Source organism: Emydura macquarii, unplaced genomic scaffold (genome assembly GCF_026122565.2).
Source record: "Emydura macquarii macquarii isolate MOO-44397 ecotype Brisbane River unplaced genomic scaffold, CSIRO-AGI_Emac_v2 contig_2422, whole genome shotgun sequence".
Classification (NCBI taxonomy): domain Eukaryota; kingdom Metazoa; phylum Chordata; order Testudines; family Chelidae; genus Emydura; species Emydura macquarii.
The window spans coordinates 4561968-4584474 of NW_027132559.1; the positions used below are offsets into that span (position 1 = coordinate 4561968).

The following is a 22507-nucleotide window of genomic DNA, read 5'->3' on the forward strand; positions in this document are numbered from 1 at the left end:
TTGACGCAGTGGACATAGTCAGTACTGGCATCACCCTTGTTGGTACTGGACTTAACAGGCTCCTAGAGGCCAGAACTGGATTCAATGTTATGGGATTTCAGCCCTTCCCACTCAGTACGGGGGAAGGGTCAGAATTACCCGTGCCATCCCACATGCCGGAACCAGTCCTGATCTGGGCCACACTTTTCCTAGGAGAGGTAGAGGAGTCATGCTGCAACTTGGAGCAGTCCTGTTTGGTCTTATGAGATCTCTTTCTCGGCACTGACAATGGAGAATGGCTCCTCCGCCTCGTCAGAGAGGTGCCTGCCCTAGAACAAAAGGTGGCAGTGCTTTCTGAGCTCTAGGGTGATCTTTGGTCCAAAAGGGCCTTGGTACTGGATCAGGCCACATGGTCTATTCAAGCAGTGCTGCTTGAGGTGAAAGTCCCGTATCACCCGAGTCCATCTCTTGAATGATCTATAGATCAAACAATGCTCTTTAAGGTGGGACTCACCAAGACAAATGTGGGGATCACTGTTGGGGATTGCTCCTCCACAATGGACAATGTTTAAACCCCAGTGAGGGCATCACTGGAGAACACTATCTAGCAACTAACGCTATTGACTGACTACTAACTAACTATATACAATAAACTAGGCTAAGACTAAATGCGAGGTTATGAGACAACAACTACACAGAGCCCCGACTCCAACCACGGGCGGTGAAAAGAAACTGAGGGGGGTTGGGCAATGCCACCTCATATAGCCAGGGGAGGGGACACAACCATGAGGCGTGAGCGCTGCCCCTCTTCGAGTACTGCTAGGCAAAAGTCTCTGGCTCTGGCACACTGGGTATACAAGTCGGCATCTCCTCAAAGGAGTAGTTAACACTGTTACTGAATTTAAGGGTTCTTGCTATGGAATTTGGTTCTATTGTGCTATGGAGTACACCGGCCTTTGATCAAAACACTAACTTTATAGATGCAGTAATTTCACAAGACACTCAGTACTTCATCCCAATTCCTATTTGGAAGATAGATGAATAAAGTGGATTAATTTTTCATGTTAGAGTCTCAAATTCATGGTTTCCTCGTTCTTCTTCCCCCCTTTCTATGACAGCAATGGAGGAGCTTAATCTCCATCTGGTCAGTATCTTGGTCACAAAGACTGGAGATTGTGCGTTTCTGACAGTATTTACTATAGCTCTTTTCTCGCCACATTAGTTTATTTATTTGTATTTAATAATCATAAAAATGCCTATGCCACACTCCAGGCACCCTTGCCATTGATGAAAAATGCAACCCAACACACCGAAGGCAATACAGGTAAGAACATCAGAACGGACATACTGGTTCAGAACAATGGTCCATATAGCCCTGTATTCTGTCTTCCAACAATGGTCAATGCCAGATGCTTCAAAGGTAATGAACAGAACAAAAGAATTATCAAGTGATCCATCCCGTTGTCCAGTCCAAGCATCTGACACTCAGAAGCTTTGGGAAACCCAGAGCATATAGTTGCACCCTGACCATCTTGGCTAGTAACCACTGATGGACCTATCCTCTATGAACTTATATAATTCTTTTTTGATCCCAGATATGGTTTTGGCCTTCACAACATCCCCTGACAACGAGTTCCACAGGTTGATTGTGCATTGTATGAAGAAGTACTTCCTTTTGTTGGTTTTAAACCTGTTGCTTATTAATTTCAACTGGGTGATCCCAACTTCTTGTGTTATGCAAAGGGGAAAATCACACTTCCTTATTCACTTTCTCCAGAACACTCATGATTTTATAAACCTCTATCATCTCCTTCCCTAAATCAACACCAAATCTTCAACAAACCACCACCCTCTCACAGGAACATAATCCAAAACAAAATTACACATTACTAAATTCACAAAAAAGATCTTTCTCTTAGATCTTCAACTCTCCCCAAATGTCCAATCAAAGAGCTTGGCTTTGCGCATGCCAAAAACCTTAATGGATCTGGGCTCTTTTAGACCAAAGTGGGGAATGAATTCCAAAGTTGAAGGGTTCTTCATGGAGAATACCATGCCAGCATTTCCCTCTCTTACATGCCAAGGAAGCCCCAACTTCCATTGATCACAACTGTGGCATTAAAACACAGGGAGAGAAGAGTTCTCTCAGGCAGGATGGTCTCAGATCATTTAGAGTTTTACAGATTCAAAAATAAAAACTTTAAACTCCACCCAGAAGGCAATATGTTGGCTTAATTGTATTATTCAGGGATGGGTAGCTTTTCTCATGAGTATCTGTCATTTACAAGTGTAAAAGTTTGCTGTGTGAAGCATAGAGGTGACAAAATTCTCTTGTGGTAGAATTTGGAAATATAGCTAAGTCAGTGCAATTACCTTCATCATTGTAATCAAAGATTGATCCAAATAGGATTGCGTAACTAACTTAAAAGTGTTTCACATTCAAGAAAGTTGGCTCTGACAGAGATGAAAGTTGCATATCAGCAGAAAAATTGATTTGAGGCCACATGACCTAAAAGTATAGATTTTGAGGTTATCACCGTCAGAAACAATTTAAAATTAGGAGAATTACATTTTCATAATACGCAAGACAGAGTCATATCTCAGTACATGTGTGAAAGTATCAGACATACAACTATGGAGTGTCCATTTTAATAGCTCTGTTACGATCATATCAGTTAACAAAGAAATCCATCAACACATTACTATATTTCTGAAGAACCACCAAAATGGTAGTCAGAGTTAATGCTAAATGAAAAGAATACACAACCACCATTCATCTTCATAAACTAATAATCAGAAATCCCTGTTTCATGCCAAATGGTTTCTTACCAGATTTTGAAAATAATCCAATTGGAATTCTTTATAAAATTAACATATTATAATGTACAATCTCATTTTATAGTATACATTTCCAAATAACTAGCTTTGTGATTGGTCCTATGGAAAAATTCATACATCATGCTATATAATAAACAAAATTTAAATTAATTTCCTAGTAAATGCTGTGAACAGTGTATAATAACCTGTCTTTGAAAAAGATATGTCTTTGGAAATGATTAACTATTCTAATACAAAGACAAAAATGGTTAACAAGCATAAGGAATGGTACACTAAAAATTAAGTACCAATATACCAGGTATATCTTCTCTTCAAAAGCTGCAGATCAAAACTAAATTTAGCATCAGGATACTTACTCTTAAAGATCTGTTTCATATAATTTTGATATAGTGTACAGTTGGTTATGACATATTTTAACCAGACCTAGCTTACATTGGAGTTATGCTCTGTATTCTGTCTCACTGGACAATTGTTGAATATTCCATATGAAATGAAGAGGAAAAGGAAAGAGGAAACAATTTTTCATTGTGTCAAGCAATCAATTGATGATCAAGTACAGATAATAGATACTACCTACTGAGCAATACATTGTAGAATGCAAATACAGTAAGATTATAAATATTTTAAAAGCATGTTCACATGCTAATGCTTAATTCATCTTCTTTTCTCCTTGTGTTTCCTCCTTCAATGACTCGGTTGCAAGTTTCATTTGCTATGAGAAAAAAAAAAAGGTGTATCACACTGTTGCAACACGATTTAAATGACCAAAACAACAGAATCTGAAGGTAGAATTGAAAAAAGTATCACTTTGAAGCTAATCAAATAATGTTTAAAATTATAAGAAAGAATTTCAAATTAATTCAAACATTCCTTTGTAATAAAGTGAAAACACTGATCTTACAGCATGCATGAATTTTACAAGCCAGAGACAGGAACGGAGTTTTTATTTGGTAACTGTCTATCTCACCAGATCTGAAGAAGAGCTCTGTGTAAGCCTGAAAGCTTGTCTTCTCTCACCAAGAAAAGTTGATCCAATAAAAGATATTACTTCACCCACCTTTACTTTCTCACCAAAAGACTGACAGTTCAGTTTATATATTAATTGCTTGTATAGTGACCAATGCTTATACAGCTCTGTGGACATAAGCAAACTCCTTCAAATGGAGTTACTGAGCCCTAGAGGTACCTAGAGGCAGGGAGAAGATTAGTAAGGCTGCAAATTGCAACACTAGAAGAATATATCAAATTAAATCAATTATTTTAATAACTTGCCATGTTTTCAAAAGGACTGTATAAGGAGTTAAATACAATTCTAGTATTTATCTGCCATCTATAATTTCACTGATGTTTTGAACAAGCATTGCAGGTTTATTAACTTCTCTCTACTATAAAGTATATGAAAATATTATTTCATGGATGTATTGACAAATCATAGGTACAGAGATAGAAACATCTATAAAACTATACACTTTTTAATTTTAGAGGTTTTTATTCTTGGAGAATACATTATTCTTTAAGAGTGTCTTTTTATGGCCTTTGAAAAATTTAAATAGGCAGTGAAGCTGTCCAATAGAATCTCTTGCCAATTAAACTACTTAATTAAAACAAAAATGCTCTCTCTCAACTGCATCTAACTTTTTGGAAAGTAGGTCTTAGATCTACTGTGTCTCTATATTTAATAACAAGGTTTCAACCTACTCACATATCTATAATAAACACTATTAAAACATTGTTATGGTCAACACTATGTTTATTTTACCCATAGCATTTCTGGCAATCTTTTAAAATGAGGAATAACACAGTAACTAGATACTGTAAGCGTACCATAAATTTCAAGATTTGTTGCTTGTTGTACTACTTATCTGTGTTCCGTTTTCCATGGTATGGCAATGAGATTGTGTTGCTTGAAAGCTTGTCAGTTTAATTTTTTTAAGGTCATTATTTTCATGGATGTGCCAGGCTAGTGCCTCCGCCTGCCGATAGTTCAGAACCCTGAGAACATGCACACTAAGATGCCACCAGGGCTGCAGCTGGCAAGACCTGACTGTGCTCCTACTTCTCTTCCCATTAACAAGCCTGGCCTTCACATTCTGACTCTATGCTGGCTTTGATTGCCTATTTGTTCACTTTTCCTACAAACGCCTTTCTTTTTTTCTCCCATGTAAACTCTGGAACCTCCTTCCCTGAACTAACATGTAAAGCCACCCCATCCTCCTTTGAACACCTCATCAATACTCACTTTTACCTGACTATAGGGAACTTCCAACTAATAATGCCTGGGCAGAGGGCCAATAGAGATTACTGATATTTTATATTAATATTTTAATGGCATGACCAGATACAATCTAAATCAGCACACAACTAATGTATGTAGCTTAGCATTCCGATAACTGTTATCAGAAGTCCCTGAGTTCTACCTCTACTTCTGCTGCATGCATTGTATCTGATGACTGTATTGTCTGTGTTTACATAGCATGTGCCATCACATCTTATGAACAAAGGCTAGAGAGCATGCTGATGTCAGAGTAGTAGCCAGAGGGGTAATTTTGGACCTACATAACTCTTGAAGAAATCTCTTACATTCAGGAACCCAAACATGCAACCTTGGTATATCATAGGGTCAAAAAACTTATTTCTTTTCCTTTTGTTTTGGTAGCTATGTGATGCTTCTCCCTGTGCCATGTTTTCAGATACTTAAAATGGTGACCATGAAGATGAATTGTAACAAAGTAATCTTAGATAGGATGGAAAAAGTAAGTAATTGGAACATATTCATTTTTGTCCTTATATGCTCCATTTTAAAAATGTGAATGGAATTTGTCTGTAGACTGCAGTATCCTGACCAGGTCACTTGCAGGTGCTAAAGAGGAAATTGCAATCCCTATTGAATATAATTTTACTGTACTGAAGTGTCCTGAATATTGTACAGTATGTTTTTCTCATAAATTTATTGACGTTGGTTTCCTTCAGGGGGACCCAATGTGGGTTTCCCCCGTGACACTGGCCCCTTCTCCCTCAGCAGAGGAGGGAGCAGAGGTGGCGTAGGCAAGGCCAACAAGGCTCTTGCCGCCTGAAAAGCCTCCGGTGTCGATGGCGTCAGCAGGGGCGCTCTCCCACTTCCAGGCATTTGGGGAGGCTCCCTGCTCGGCAAGGCAGGCACCAGAGAAGACTCGATGGACTGGTGCATCTCCGCACTCGACCCTGCCCGAACCAATGGCACTGGGGAGTGTCCGCGCTCCGTGCACTGTGCCTTCTTCTTCGGCACTGGGGATGTTGCTTGGTGCCGAGTCGGGGCTGGTGCTGGCGGTGCACTCTGCACTGAGGTGATGCTCGGTGCCAAGGTGTAGTGGGAGGCTCAGACGCTGGGTGGAGCGCTGCCTCCATGATCAGGGCTTTTAACTGGATCTCTCAGTCCTTCTGACTCCGCCGTTTAAAAGCCCTGCAAATCTTACATTTATCTTTCCTGTGCTCTTCTCCCAGGAACTTAAGGCACTGATTGTGGGGGTCGCTGAGCGGGAAAGTCCCTCAGGGACTTCTTATCTAACTACACTTAACACTACTTAACAACCATTTAAAACCAAATAAAGTACTTCGAATAACAAAGAGTTCAAAGAAGGGGAATTATACTTGCAGAGAGCAAGGCTAGTTCCAGCAACCGTCACGGGCGGAAAGAAGGAACTGAGGGGGCGTAGGGCCGGCAGTGCCTCATATATTGCGGCATGTGCGTGGGACTCCAGGGGGCACCAGAGCCGGCCCTACAGGGTCTACTAAGGGGAAAAATGTTCCAGGAACCATGCACGGTGGTGTGCACTCACTTATAGTGGAATGGACATGAGCAATCACTCAAAGAAGAACCTTCTTCTTCTTCTTCGAGGAGTGTCCCTGTGGGTGCTCCACTGTAGGTGACTGTTGAGCACTGCCCCTCAATGGAAGGAAGGGACTTCGGAGCTGTGATATATACAGTTGATAAGACTGTCAGTCCGAATAGGGCATCTGAGGCTGATTGTTGTTCTATTGCAAAAAATTTTTTGAAAAGTATGCATTGATGCCCAAGTAACTGCTCTGCAAATGTCTATAATAGATACATTATTAAGGAAGGCAACCGATTTTGAGAGTGCTTTGTAGAATGTGTGCAAATCCCAATTGGGGCCTGTTGGTGCTTTTTCTGGTAAAAGAGGTGAATACACCGTGATATCCACTTGGACAGTCTTTGTTTAGAAATAGTCTGTCCTTTGGATCGCTCTGTGATAGAAATGAATAGTCTCAGTGATTTTCTAAAGCTTTTTGTTCTATCTAGGTAGAAGGCCAGTGCTCTTCTGACATCAAGAGTGTGGAATGCTGCCTCCCTTTTGTCCATGTGTGGTTTTGGAAAGAATGCAGGTAAGTAAATAGGTTCGTTTAGGTGAAAAGAGGAAACTACTTTAGGTAAGAATTTTGGATGGGGTCTCAAGGTGACCTTGTCTTGAAGGAAGACAGTATATGGAGGATCGGCCATTAATGCACCTAGCTCACCTACTTGCCTAGCTAACGTGATGGCAATAAGAAAGGCGACCGTCATGGAGAGGTGTAATAGGGAGCATGTGGCAAGTGGTTTGAAAGGCAGTTCCATAAGTCTGTGTAGAACCAGGTTGAGGTCCCAGGTAGGGACTGGGATTCTGGTCTCTGGGTAAGTATTTTTAATGCCCTTGGGGAATCATTTAGCTGTTGGATGGGCGAATATGGTAGCACATTCTACTTTGTCATGAAATGCTGTGACGGCTGCCAGATGTACTTTAATGCAGCTTATGGCAAGACCGCTTTTCTTCAATTCCAGTATGTAATCTAGTACTCACGGTAACTGACAGGAAGCTGGGTTGAGGCATTTGTTGTTGCACCTTGCACAGAATCTTCTCCATTTGTAGACATAAATCTTCCTTGTATTTAGTCGTCTACTGTTTAGAAGAACGTCCTTTACCTCATCTGAACAGGTTAATTCACCTTCTGTGAACCATGTAGTGGCCATGCTTTGGGGTGTAGGATCGTTAGGTTGGGATGATGGGTATGTCCTGAGTCCTGAGAGAGGAGATGAGGTATATTTGTGGGAGGTGCTGTAGTGGGCACACTGCCATCTGGAGAAGGTAGGAAAACCAGGTTTATCTAGGCCACGTAGGTGCTATGAGAATGACCTTTGCACTGTCCTTCTTGATTTTGTGGCTGATCCTGGCTAGTAGTGGTATGGGTGGGAATGCGTACATTAGGGGCGCATCCCACTTGATGAGGAGAGCATCGCCTAATGAGTTTGGACCTAGTTCTGCTCTGGAGCACAACCGTGGACATTTGGCATTTTGTGCTGTTGCAAATAAGTCTATTGAAGGGAAGCCCCATCGACTGAATATCATTTTGAGGACTCTCGGGTCCATTTCCCATTCGTGGTTCTGTACAAAGTCTCTGCTCAATGCATCCGCTGTGGTGTTCAGGAAGCCTGGAAGGTATGATGCCATTACGTCAACATTGTGGCTGATGCACCAGTTCCAGAGATGAACTGCCTCCATGCACAGGGAGTGCAATCTTGCACCGCCCTGGTGGTTTATATAAAACATGTATGTCATATTGTCCATTAGAATCCTGATTGATTTGTTCTTGATTAGTGGGAGGAAGTATTTGCATGCATTTCGTACTACTCTTAGCTCTAGCAGATTTATATAGAGGTTGGTCTCTGATATGGATCACCGGCCTTGGATCTTGTTGTCAAGTAGGTAAGCTCTCTAACCTACTAGGGAGGCATCTGTGGTGATTATTAGTGTCAGGGTCCTTTGGGAAAAAGGGACTCCTGCACAGACATTTTTGGAAAGAGTCCACCATTTTAGAGATTCTTTTATTTTGGATGGTATTGTAAGGAGTCTGTAGAGACTGTGCTTCTGAGGAATGTAAACCATTCGAAGCCAGGCTTGTAGGTTTCTCATATGAAGTCTGGCATATTTGATCATGAAAGTTGTTGCGGACATGTGGCCTAACAGTTGTAGGCACATTCTGGTGGATATTTGTGGGCTGTCAATCACCATTGTTATGAGATTGGTTAGGGTGGTATATCGTTGTTGAGGAAGTATGGCTTTGGCCTCCAAGGTATTGAGGTAGGCTCCAATAAATTCTAGTTTTTAAACAGGTACTATTGTTGACTTCTGTTTGTATATCTGTAACCCTAATTTCGTGAACGGGGTTAACGCACCTTGCATATTCTCTATTGCTTCTTTTAGTATTGTTGCCTTTATCAGACAGTCATCTAGATATGGAAATATCATGATTCCATGTTTTTGTAGATGTGCTGCCACCACCGATAGAACCTTTGAAAAGACCTTCGGAGCAACAGATAGACCAAATAGGAGTACCTTGTACTGAAAGTGTTGGTTCCCTAAAATGAATCTCAGGAATCTCCTGTGAGATGGATGTATTGTAATATGAAAATATGCCTCCTGGAGGTTGAGAGCAGAGAGCCAATCACCCTTTTCTAGCGCTGGGATTATTGTTGCTAGTGTCACCATCTTGAAATGTTGGGTTCTGATGAATTTGTTGAGTTTTCTTAGATTTAAGATAGGTCTCCATCCACCTGTCTTCTTCTGTATCAGAAAATAGTGTGAATAAAAGCCCTTCCCTCTGAACCATGATGGTACAGGTTCTACTGTACCCAGTTGTATGAGGCCCTGTACTTCCTGGTGTAACAGGTTCTCATGAGAGGGGTCCCTGAAAAGGGACGGGTGGGTGGATGGGATAGACATAAATAGGATGGAATAACCATTCTCAATAATTTCTAGACCTCCACTGTCTAATGTGATGTTTCTCCAGATGTTCTGAAATGGTGACAGCTGGTCTCCGAATGGTGTGGAGATGGTAAGTACTTTCTGTGTTAGTGTCTTGGGGGGGGTCTCATGCTCTCGACCGGACCTTCAAAACTGTTGTCTGCATGTGGGTTCCTGACTTGTTGAAGATTGATTTGATTTTGGGTGTCTTCTGTTTACACCTCCGTTCACATTGCCTACGAGGTTGGGCGTAAAGTGGTTGGAATCTTTGAGTGTAAAACCTGCCCTGTTTCTTTTTGTTTGCTGGGCTGTAGATTCCCAAGGATTTGAGAGTTGCACATGAGTCTTTGAGAGAGTGAAGAGACTCATCTGTTTTCTCCACAAATAACTTTGGGCCTTCAAATGGCAAGTCCTCCACTGTGGACTGAATTTCTTTCGGGAAACCCAAAAGATGAACCCATGATGCTTGGTGCATGACTACTGATGTGGCCATGGAGTGAGCCACTGTGTCGGCCAAGTCAAGTGAGGCCTGTAGTGCTGTGCGCGCAATGAGATGGCCCTCAGTGATATTGGCTCTGAACTGTTCTTTCTTTTCTTCTGGTAAATTATCAATAAAGTTTCCAGTTTGGAAAAAATTGTGTGGGTGTATTTTGACAAATAACGTCTCATAATTGGCTATTTGGAATTGGAGTGTAGCAGAAGAGTACGTCTTGGTTGTGAAGAAGCCTAGTCTCTTCCAGTCCTTTTCGTAACATGTTGCTCTACTATGGTGTTGTTTACCTCTCTGATTCACAGCCTGTACTACCAAAGAGTTTGGTATGGGGTGGGAAAACAAGAATTCGTTGTTCTTGGAAGGGACATAATACTTTTTATCCGAACGTTTACATGAAAGTGGTACCATGGCGGGTGTCTGCCATACAGTTTTTGCAGGTTCCATGATTGTGTCATTAATGGGTAATGCAATCTTAGAGGATGCAGCAGTCTGTAATACGTTACACAATTTGTGATGTGCTTCAGGTATCTCTTCCAGGGATATTTTGAGAGCCTGTGACGCCCTTTTGAAGAAGTCCTGGAATTGTTTGAAATCTTCCCCAGTAGTGGGTGGCGGAGGCATTATGGCTTCGTCTGGAGAAGATGACAATAATTCTGAAGAAGTGTCCTCATGATCAGATGCTTCATCAGAGTTATCAGTTACTTCCTTGGGTGGTTCAAGGGAGGTGGAGCCATTGTTGTCATGGGAGAGGGTGGTACTCTTGACCTTGGTTGACTCAGGGTTCTTTAATGTTGGTCCTGTACATGGCCCAAGGTTCCCAATATTGCCACTGAGGTAGAAATGGCATAGGAGGTGGTACCCACGACTGTTCGTACCAACTGGGTGCTTGAGATGTTGCATGGTGAGATGATCCAACTTTGGGCGAATGCATGGGGAAGGAGTGGTGATGTGAATGTATTTGACCTTCTTCCTCCTCCTCGTCATCACTGGACAATAGAGGATCTGACCTGGGTGTTGTAATGATGTGACTTGGTACCAAATGTGTTGGTGTAATCGGTACTGAAAAAAGGGATTCTGGAGTTGCTGAGACTATGAGATCTCCCTGCCTGAGAAACTGCTGCAGTGTCAGGAAGGTCGGTACCGGCACTGGTGCTGCTGGTGTAGGTATTGTTGCCGTCCGTGCAGAGGGTTTTACTGGTACCGTACGCAGGGGCATAGGTTGGTGTGCCGTTGAAGTGGTTGGTGTTGGCTGTCTTTTCGGCTCTGTGGGTACTGGAGCTGTGCACTTTTCCTTGCCCTTTGTACCTTTGTCCGAGCTTACCCGCTTATGGTCTGTTGCTCTATGGGTATTTGCGGTACCAGACGGTCTGAAGTGCTCGGTGCTCTTGGTACTAAAGTCCTTTCTGTGGCTGAGGGACGCTTTTTCTTTGTTGGTTCCCTCTCAGGTGAGCTTGTGGAGCATTTTTTGGTGGTCTTTTCCAGAACAGACTCCTTGGTAGTCATTTTTGTGGCTAGCCCTGTGTCAGAGGCTGCTGAAGGTGACTGTTAGCTTGGAGAAGGCCCTGGTTCAGGCTCCAAAGTGGGTTGCAGTGATTTCTCCATTAGGAGGAGTTTCAATTGAAGGTCTCTAGCCTTCCTTGCTCTCGTCTTCAAATTGTGGCAATGAGAGCACTTCTGAGGGATGTGCGATTCCCCCAGGCAACGGACACACTGAGAGTGACCATCTGAACATGGAATGGAAAGCCTACAGGTTAGTCACCGCCTGAACCCTGGGGAACCAGACATGTTCAGGTTTTTATCTGTCGTGTAAAGTTCCTAGTAGTCTATTTCCGAACTATAAACTATAGGAAAAAACAGGCGAAAAAGCTCCGGGGAAATAGGATGAAAATACATTTTTTTTTAAAAAGAGTATAGGGAGAAACAAAGAAAGAAAAAATAAGAATTTACTAGATTTCTAACGAGAACAACTAACTACTAACTATCTCAGAAGAAGGGTGCTGCTGTGGACTCCGACTCAAACCAAAGGCGGTAGAGAAGGAACTGAGGGATGGTTGGTTGCACAGCGCTATGTAACCACTGAAAACAGTGCAAGACGATGACAGTGCAAGTGTGACCCAACCGGGCAATGCTACCACAAATCTCCCGTCTCACACGCAAGGCACTCGGACACCTAAGTGGAGCACCCACAGGGACACTCCATGAAGAAGAATCTAGAGTTTCCTCAAAGTGTTCCCCACACACCCTCTCCCTGCCAGATGGAGACCAAGCTGCAATAGAGGCAGAAGATGAAAAAAAAATCTAGAGGAAAAGAGCCTTCAGAGAGCTGCTGAGGAAATCTCTGCCTCTGAGCATGAAAGCTGAAGAGAGAGATGCAATGTCAGTAAAGTTCAATAAGTGTACCTGTAAAGAACACAGGCAGGCAGACTGCAAAGGGGGTGAATGGAGAGGAACTTCCTGCCCACTTCTGAGATTTGGAAAATATGGAAAAACCCAGCAGTTCCAAGTCTGACAGAACAGCCTCTGAAATACCTTGATGATTCTCAGTTTCAATTCTGTGCAACAGATACTTGATTACAGCTCCAAAACCACAACTGACCTTAGCTTTGATGTTTGCAGTGTTGTTATAGCCATGTGGGTTCCAGGATATCAGACAGTCAAGATAGATGAGGTAACATCGTTTAAGAAAAAATATCACCTCATCTATCTTGTCTCCCTCTCTGTGCTTTGTTGGCAGTCCCAGCAGAGAAGCTAATGATCAGTATGAAGGCCCAAATCCCCTCTCAACCACAGACATAGTCCTTCCAGGGAGGGTGAGAGAGAAAGTTTGCAGCACTTCACCTTGTACTGGAACTCTTTTATGGATAAAGTATGTAAGTCCTGCATACTGCAAATTTGGCACATTTCTCAAGTAGTACATTTCCATGCAATTTTAAAGGAAAATGTATAACTAGACCAAGTTTCTCACTCCATGGAATCATCATTGTAGGTGTGATACTCTTTCCCTTCCTTCTCTACTCAGCAAAGATCCAAGAACTTGGTGGCTAAATCAAACAAACTTTAAAAATTGTATTTAATTAAATTACAGATGCTGTAATTTTCCTTTTCCTTTAGTTATTAATCAATTTTTTCATTAAGCTAACTGAAAAGGGTAGGGAGAGGAGAACTGATTGGCTTTCAAGATTGTTTTTGTACTAAAAAGACCTCCTCACTCCTTCATGGACACTAACTGACTCACTAATAATATTGTAAACTTGAATTAACCACTTTCCCCCTCAAAAAGTGTGAAAGTGTGGAAATTATCATAGTTCTAGTATCTGTTTGCAACCATCATCAGATGGATATAAGAGTCCTGATGCTTTTAGGCAAAGATGCCAATTGTATTTCATTAATTATAACTGACTCTGCAATAAGGGGCTTTTAAATTGTGTGATTTAGTACTATGAACAATACAGTATGTTGGCAAAAGGGAGATAGCATCGGATATAAGCAAATACAATGAAAGACACAATTACATTATTAGCCTGGATTAAAGAAAACACTTGAGCTGCAGGGCATTTTATTACAGCAGTGTCCAGACTTTATCCAACTAAAGGCCTCATTTGAAACTTATCCTGAATTTGTATGATATGATTGGACTGCAGCCACCTTCATCTTTAATATCAAAGTGCAGATCTTAGAAACAACAGGGCTCAATATGCAAACTCTGTATCTTGATGTAAGCAGCATATCCTGATCAAGATGGAACATGATGGGATCTGTAGTCTCATTAGATTACCACTGTACAACTCTATGTACTATACTTTGACTAACTCTGCATTACAAATACTGGACATCTGTGACATTTGTATAACGGGGTTCTATTTTTGTCAATGTTCACATCACATATTTTTCACGACGAGCATGCTCTGACAAACCATTCTCAATTTTTCTGTGTGGTTTTACAAACTACAGTTGAAATTTTCTTCCGAATGTCTAGATGCATTTTGTATGTATTACCCCTGTTTCTTCCACTTACACTAAATGATATTGGCCTTATGCATTTGTTGCACTCTGTGTCATATCTATGTTATGCTTCGTAGTAACATTACATTTTCCAATTTTCTTTTCTTTTTGCTCTTATGTTCATAAGCTATACTGTAGTCAGATCTCCTACAGTTATTCCTACTGTGTGTTATACATTTAAAGAGAGAAAAAAGTGCCTCATACTACACTACAGCAGCTAACTTGTGGAATACAAGAGAAAATCAACTGAAATATCTAGAAAGAAAATCAAACTGCTGAGCTGAAACTAGAATTCACTGATGCACCAGGTAAATATTTTTCAATACAAAAACACACATACAAATATGAAAATAAGGAAATATGTACTAAAGTAAGTACAGAGTATACTCCTCTAGTCAGCCACTTCTTCTTTTGCTTTTCTTTTACTAACCAACTAAAATTCCTTCATTTGAGTTTACTGTTTTAATTTTTATATAGGATTACATGTTAAATTATTTCTTATTTACAATATGAAAACAGCAGGGGGAAAGAAAATGGTCATGTGACTCTGATGGTGCACAGTAACAGCAGAGATAGATTCTTGGGCTTGTGACTTATGCAGGTAACTGAGAAATATCAGCCAAGTCTAACTGCCAGACAATAGCAGGGTAGTGCAAGTCTATGCCTGGAAGAAACTTGATAGATGCCTACTGCCCTATATGTTTTATTCCTTTTGAACAATAAAAATTCTAAGAATAAATGAGTGGAACAGTAGCTATCCCCCAATGTTGTGGAGAAAGTGTACGGTAAGCATGAATATACCTTGACTAAGCACCTTTAGAAAACAAGAATTACAGGAATGCAATTTTATTCTGTCTAAAGTTGGTGTCACAGCAGATGCCCACTTATACTAACAAGCTCAGGGAATATTTTGGGGCAACAAGAAAAGCACTCTGCAATTGCAGGATTCCCTCAGGCTCTTTGCAGATGGGGAAAAATAATTATATTTTTTAGCAAGGGGAATCAAAAAGAGCTCAAAGGAAAAGCAAAACTAGAAGGTGACTGTGGAGGAAGCTGAAGGGAGAGTGGCACTGCAGAGGCCCTCCTGGCCAGGGGGCACATGGGTGGTGGCCATCCTACTACAATGAGACTACAAATTTGGTTGATAAAGGTAACTGCATAGACATAATACACTTATGCATCAGTAAGGTGTTTGATTTAGTACCACATGACATTCTGATTAAAAAATTAGCAGTATACAATATCAATAAAGTACATATTCAATGTACTAAGAATTGGCTGACAGATCTAAAAAAATAGTAATCAGTGGGGAATAATCATTGAATGGTGATGTTTTCACAGAGACTGGTGAAAGGGTTAATAATGATGAGGACAGTTTACCAATCTGGGTCAGTTGGTAGCTGGGCTCATTCAAACAAAAAGCATTTTAAAACAGCCAAATGCAAGGTTATACATCTAGGAACAAGGAATGCAGGCCATACCGACAAAACAGGAGATTGTATCCTGGCAAGAAGTGACTCTGAAAAGGATCTAGGAATCAGAGCGGACAAGCAATTCAACATGCACTCCCAGTGCTGTGCTGCAGCAAAAAGGGCTAATGTGATCCTTGGACATATAAGCAGGGGAGTAGTGAGTAGGTGTAGGGAGGTAATTTTACCTCTGTATATTCCATTCGTAAAACCGATACTGGATTATGGCATTTTGCATTGCATCCACATTTTAAGAAGGATGTTTAAAAATTGGAGAGGATGCAGAAAAGAATCACAAAAATTCAAGGCCTGGAGAAATTGCCTTACAGAGAGAGACTTACAGAGCTCAATCTATTTACCTTATCAAAAAGAAGATTGAGAGGTGACTTAATTATAGTGCATAAGCACCTTAACAGGGAGAAAATACTATAGTAAAGAGCTCTTCAATCTAGTGGAGAAAGGCATAATAAGAATCAATGGTTCATAGAATCATACAAAATTAGAGTTGGAAGGGACCCCAGGAGGACATCTAGTCCAAAACCCTGCTCAAAGCAGGATCAACCCCAACTATATCATCCCAGACAAGGCTTTGTCAAGCTGCACCTTAAAAACCTCTAAGGATGGAGATTCCACCACCTCCCTAGGTAACCCATTCCAGTGCTTCACCACCCTCCTACTGAAAAAGCTTTTCCTAATATCCATCCTAGACCTCCCCCACAACAACTTGAGACCATTGCTCCTTGTTCCGTCATTTGCTACCACTGAGAACACCCTAGCTCCATCCTCCTTGGAATGCCCCTTGGGGTAGCTGAAGACTGCTATCAAATCCTCCCCTCACTCTTCTCTTCTGCAGACTAAATAAGTTTAGTTCTCGCAGCCTTTCCTCATAAGTCATGTGCTCCAGCCCCCTAATCATTTTTGTTGCTGTCTGCTGGATTCTCTCCAATTTGTCCACATTCTTCCTGTAGTGGGGGGGCCAAAACTGGACACAATACTCTAAATGTGGCCTAACCAGTGCCGAATACAGGGGAATAATTACTTCCATCAATCTGTGGGCAATGCTTCTACTAATGCACCCAAATATGCCGTTAGCCTTCTTGGCAAAAAGGGCACACTGTTGACTCATATCCAGCTTCTTGTCCACTGTAACTCCCAGTTCCTTTTCTGTAGAACTGCTGCCTAGCCAGTTGGTTCCTGGTGGGAAGCTGAAGTCAGACAAATTCAAATTGGAAAAAAGACACTCATTATTACCAGTGAGGGTGATTAACCATTGAAAGTAACTATCAAGGGAAGTGGTAGATTTTTCATCTCTTGATATCTTCAAATCAAGACTGAATGCCTTTCTGGAAACTATGCTTCAGTCAAATACAAACATTGGGCGCAATACAGGGGTAACTGGGTTACATTTTATGACCTGTGATATACAGGAAGTAAGATGATATAATGTTCCCTTCTGGCCTTAAACTTTATGAAACCATACTGAACAAGGATCTGGGCCCATATGTATTTCAAAGGTGACATTTGTAGATTACTAGACCAGTTCTAAGTCAAAACCCAGTATCTTAGCCAACTTCTGAAAAAACATGGGAAATGTCAGATGCTCGCCTGTGGAGTTACTATCATGACGCTTCTCTGTTCAAGTGGAAACATACTTGACATCAGAGAAGTCCTCCTGCTGTACTGGAGTTAGCAGGTGTTACTGGGTGCTTAGCACTTTTGAAAATCAGGACATTTATTCAGGACCTAAATATGGATTTAAGAGCCTAACTATAGGCTCCTATTTTTAAAAATTTTGGTCCCTGAAAATAAACATGATGCAAAAATCACATAAGTTCAGAGGCTGGGCACAACCGATACTAGTATGTGCTCCATCCTGTTACTATTGCTTAGAGAGGTCAAAAAATGTGAAGATCTCAGGGATTTCCCCCTGTCTTGCCCTAGAGAGTGGAGAGTCAAGAATTAAAACCATGTCTGATAGTATCTTTAGAGAAATGAAAGCATTAAACAGCATAAATAGAAAAAAGTAAAATAAAGTTTTAAAATATTCAATTTTAATAATCTGAGACATTCAGATAAGTGAGCACATTTATTTTTAAAATGTATTATTTGATATAATCGGTGCTAAGCAAAAAGCTATGTTAGGATTAAAAGTGGTTTTAAGTTAAAAATTATATTACTATAGTATTTATAATATAAAACTTTTATCATAATAAAGTGGAAGAAATGTATTTTAGTAACATTTATTTTAAATTATCTGATGAACATGAAATAGCATCATATCCATCTAGGAGTTATAATAGGCAAAGAGTAAAAAATTAGCAATGAAAAAGATCTATTAGGTTATTCAGTCCTTTCCCCTCCCCTGTGTAAGATTGTTCCCCATGCTATATTTTCCCTAAAGTATAATTTCTAGTACTTTCTGCAGTATATTTTTATTTGCCTCTGAGGATAAGGCTTCTTCCATTTCCTCTGGATTATTCAACAATTTTATAGCTCTCAGTCAGGAAAGCTTTGGCTATTTCTAGTTCTTAGATATTTTGCAAATTTTCTGAAGAAACCTATCTTAACATTTATAAAATACAGTCAGGGCTTGGCTGCAACTGTTTACAAACCAGCAATGGTGCAACAAACACCATTCCTCCATTCATCCAAGACACTTTCTACAAGATGAATTCCTTTCCTACCAAGAGCACTATAATCCTCAACTTGGAAAGACTCCCTTAAGAGATAAGGGGTCTTTCAGTTTCTCTCAACTAAATGCTGGGGTACTCAATCCTAATCAGATACATTCAGTTTATTCAAATTGGCTGTGGTGTCTTTATAATGTGGTCTGAATATAGACAAGGGACACATCTGTGGGTTGCCAAACCTCCCCTTTTCATGTAAAGCATACAGTCAGATATGAATGGTATTCTTAGAGGAATAGAGCATATTAACTAAAAACCATGTATGAGAGACAGAACAAACTTTGAATTGGCCTGCAGAGCAATTTAAAAAACAAGGTAAAATATGTGAACTTTTGTAGTTTAAATCTGTTTTTTTGAGATGGCAAAAATTATGGATGCTAACATGGTTCTAAAATATAGTGTGATAAATAATCACTAAAGGAATAGCATGTAATTTTTTTTAATATAATTTAAAATGACCAGTCTAAGGGTGAAATCCTGGCTCCACTGAAGTCAATGGCAAAACTCCCATTGACAGTAATCCAGCCAGAATTTCACCCGGTTTACAAGGTTATGTTAGGACAAAACATTCTGTGCATGTTTTCCAATAAAATGGTGTGAGGGAACCTATTTTGCAACAGGCTGCTTGCTTCACTTGTTTGGAAACTGTACAAGTGAAAGGAGTCAGTGTTTTGTTTATGTTTATAAAGCTCCTGTCTGCCTGAATCTTTCTAGAACTATAAAGTACTTTTGTTAGTTATTTGAATAAGACAAAGCACAGTAATAGAATGCCCTAAATACTTTTTCTCGATGTACCTTTTTTCAATGCTATTTCTGCACTGCCACAATAGCTCCTCACAGAGAAGTTTCAGGCTCTCTCTTTCTTTAGCACTAGCAGCTATTTTGCAAAGTTTTCGCATCTTTGTGAAATAATTATGTTTTAAAGAAGACAGTGTTCTGGATAGTTAGAGATGTTTAACAGCTACCGTCCCACATTGAATTGTTTTGCATTTTTAAGTGATTGTGTAACATGAAGAACAAGGTGAATATTTAAGACTTCACAACAGAAAGTAACATCTTTTATGGAGAAATATACAGAATGCTAATGTGTATACTGTATGCTGATTTTGAGGTTGGCTTCAGTGCTTTAAAAATTAAAAAAAAAAAAAAAAAAAACAATGTGTAAATGAACAATCATAAAGAGAACAAATTCTACCTAGATCAAGGGCTGTATTGGAAAATAAGTAGCATTAGTCTTTTCAACTCTCTCTACTTTCTTTTTTATTTTCAAGATTTGCTTCCAGCCTCACCACTCACCAAACCCATAACCTCAGCACTCCATAGCCACACCCACTATATCAGGGCTTCCTACCTTTCTTATGTATAGTATGACATGAAATTTAGATTTAGAAATCTGAACCAGGAAGTGACCAGGCACTTTTGGGAAGCATCAGTGGCATGGCTAGCCAGGAGCTGTGGAGTAGATAGATGCACAGAGAAACCCGGAGGGAACTGCATAAAGAGTAGGTTGCAGCAGAAGCCAGGGAACTGCTGTGGAGTAGGGTGTTACTGTCAGACATGCAGTCAGCACCAGGTTCTGTGGGACTTATGGGGAGAAGCAGAGGTTGGGCAGGAAGCCAGTGCAGAGTGACCTCAATGAGAACTAAACCACTAACTGATCCTGGCCTGTAAATCCACAAGATCCTATTTGCTTTGAATAGAGCCTGGACTGGAAAGGCGACATCAGCAACTAGGCCTTAAAAGCTCCAACTCTCAGATAGACTGCCTTCAGGGGCCCAAACAAAAACCGCTGTTGATCACTTTGACCTGTAACTATTTAAGCCACTGTACTCTAGGGTATTTGTAACCTTCCCTTTCTTGCCAGGCCAAGTAAAACACCCTTTCACTTTAGCCAGGTGTCCAAGTGGTTTCTGCAATGCACCAGGGCTAGTGCTTACAAGGCCTAGCATGCTGAAGTGCCTTCAGCACTTGCTTTTGGGTTGTGGTGCACCTGACACACTACTAGTTCCTTAGAGGGTTGTTGTACTTCCAGGGCTGAGCCACTATAATAATTACAGCTCAAACAACAGTCTTCCTGAAGCTTATGCACTGCTCCACTTCCAAGAGGAAAAATTGTTGCACTTCTCCTCTACCCTGCTTATCTACTCAGAAACAGTGAGAAACGAAAGAGGATCAAAGTACAATTAAAAGAAAATCCCCCCCAAAAACTTTTGCTACTCTACTCTTTGAGCACTTGAGGATATATACAGAAGAAAGGAGCAAACTGGAGCCAAGAAAGTAGTGTTAGGTTATACAGACCTACTGCCTCAATCCAACATGTGTTCGAGACTCACTTTCTTCATTTACATTAGTATGGACTAGAGCAAATGGTACAATTTAGATTGATGACTTAAGTATAAAAATTCATGTTCAAATGCCATAATTATTTAATGCTAACAGACTAGCATGCTTAGGTTTTGTAGCCTATAAAGATTTCTTATAGATTACAAAATAGTGGCATTGTGTACAGACCTTGGCTTACAGGTACTTCATTGCTGCAATTCCCTTTCATCACCTTTAATCTAATATAGAATATATATATATATAAGAACAGGTAAAACTAAATATCTGAAACTATCTATTCTGCCTATCAATATATAACTATTCTATGAATTATATACTGTAGGAAAACTGAGAGGAGACCATACAACATTACAATTTGTGTTAGAAAATGTAACTCTTGACCTGTAAATTATGTTGGAAAGTCTATCTGCTAAAATTAAAAAAATACCAGTGCTGCTGTCAGAGGACTTTAAATAAATGTTTCAGATATCATATGACCTTGCATCAGAAGAGTGGATTAACATTATCCAGTGAATCACTTAGCTAATTCACTGTGAATTTATATGGTGTTATAAAATTGTGGGTGAATGAATATTTCCATAGGTCCTTCAGGGCAAATCAAATAAGCAATCTGGGACAGCTGCGGAAAGCTATTTTCTGCACTTTCAGCCTGATATTACGTCAATGATCACATGTACAATCTTCCTCTTTTGGCACTATTTACATATATTGGAAACAATCATAAGGGAAAGAGTAAAAATTCCATGGGCCATTTTAGAAGCAATGGAATCTTCAAAATGTGCTAGTTAATAATAACAAAAATTGACAGCTATAGCCTGTACTTCCTCAGTAATGTAAGCAAAGCTTAACACCTCACAGACATAAAGGAAGAAAGTGATCAGCTAGCACTGCAAGGACAAATAATAAAGAAAAATATAACAAACCAAAGAGAAAGGGAGTCACAGGTGATAATTTAGAATATATCAATATGAAAATATAGTCACATTCACATACAAAAGAAAACAACAATTAGGACACATGTAAAGAATGTAAGAACAGATGAGGAAGAATTTTGTTTATATGTAAACTGATCATTATTATTATTACTTGTTTGCATTTTGGGGTCCATTCTTAACATTATGAATGACAAATTTCTTACCTGATAATTTTCTGTTAGCAGCTTCTCTTCTCATTCATCACTAATGTGTAATACATCCCACTAATGCTACTGCTAGAGGCTCCAGGACTAAGCCCAGCCTGTTGCCTCAGTCCAATAGAAGAGTTCTTCTAAAGCTGTAGAAATTCTTCAGCAACCGACAATTAACATTAAGACAACTTAATATACAAATAACATTAAGGCATTTATATATCCTAATCTCCCTTTAGACAAAAATTTCAATTTGTTACAAATTGTACTCTGGTCATTTACCAGACTACGAGGGAGGGTTGAATAAGGAGAGAAGCTGGTAACAGAAAGAAAATTATCAGACAAGAAATTTCTCATCCTGCTACAGTTTCTCTCCATATTTATAATTAAGGAGAAGTAGTGAGCAATGAATCACAAAGTAGGGAAGGAAAGGATAAGCAGTTTTAATTATAATAGAACAACAGGCAGAAATAGAAGTTCCCCCCAAATAAAGCAAGAACTTTGTAATTTAAGGAATTATTTTGGGAACCAACCCAGCAACTTAATTGTCCCAATGAATGCCTCTGCAGAGGAATGGAAACTTGCTTTGCACATTTTCCTCACATGAGGCTCATACAATTTTTTCCTCACAATGCCACTAATAGACATTGTAAAAGGAGCCTTGACTCATTTGTAAATAATTTCCCAGATGTCTAGCATTCCAATTGGTGCAGGATTTTAACATCTTGTTGGCAGCAACTTTGAGGCCCTCAGGCCATGGCATTTTGGATAAAATAAAATGAACGGTACAACTGGCT

General features: G+C 40.0%; 1 protein-coding gene across 2 annotated transcripts in view; it reads right to left on the reverse strand.

The window, feature by feature from the left end:
- Positions 1 to 2591: 2591 nt before the first annotated feature.
- The window catches only part of ANO10 (anoctamin 10), a 245925-nt gene continuing 226009 nt past the window's right edge, over positions 2592 to 22507 (reverse strand). For both annotated transcript variants that reach the window (XM_067561828.1, XM_067561829.1), the window contains exon 13: positions 2592 to 3529. In XM_067561828.1, coding sequence (XP_067417929.1) covers positions 3467 to 3529 — 63 coding nt within the window. In that variant the 3' untranslated portion in view covers positions 2592 to 3466. The remainder of the gene's footprint in view (positions 3530 to 22507) is intronic.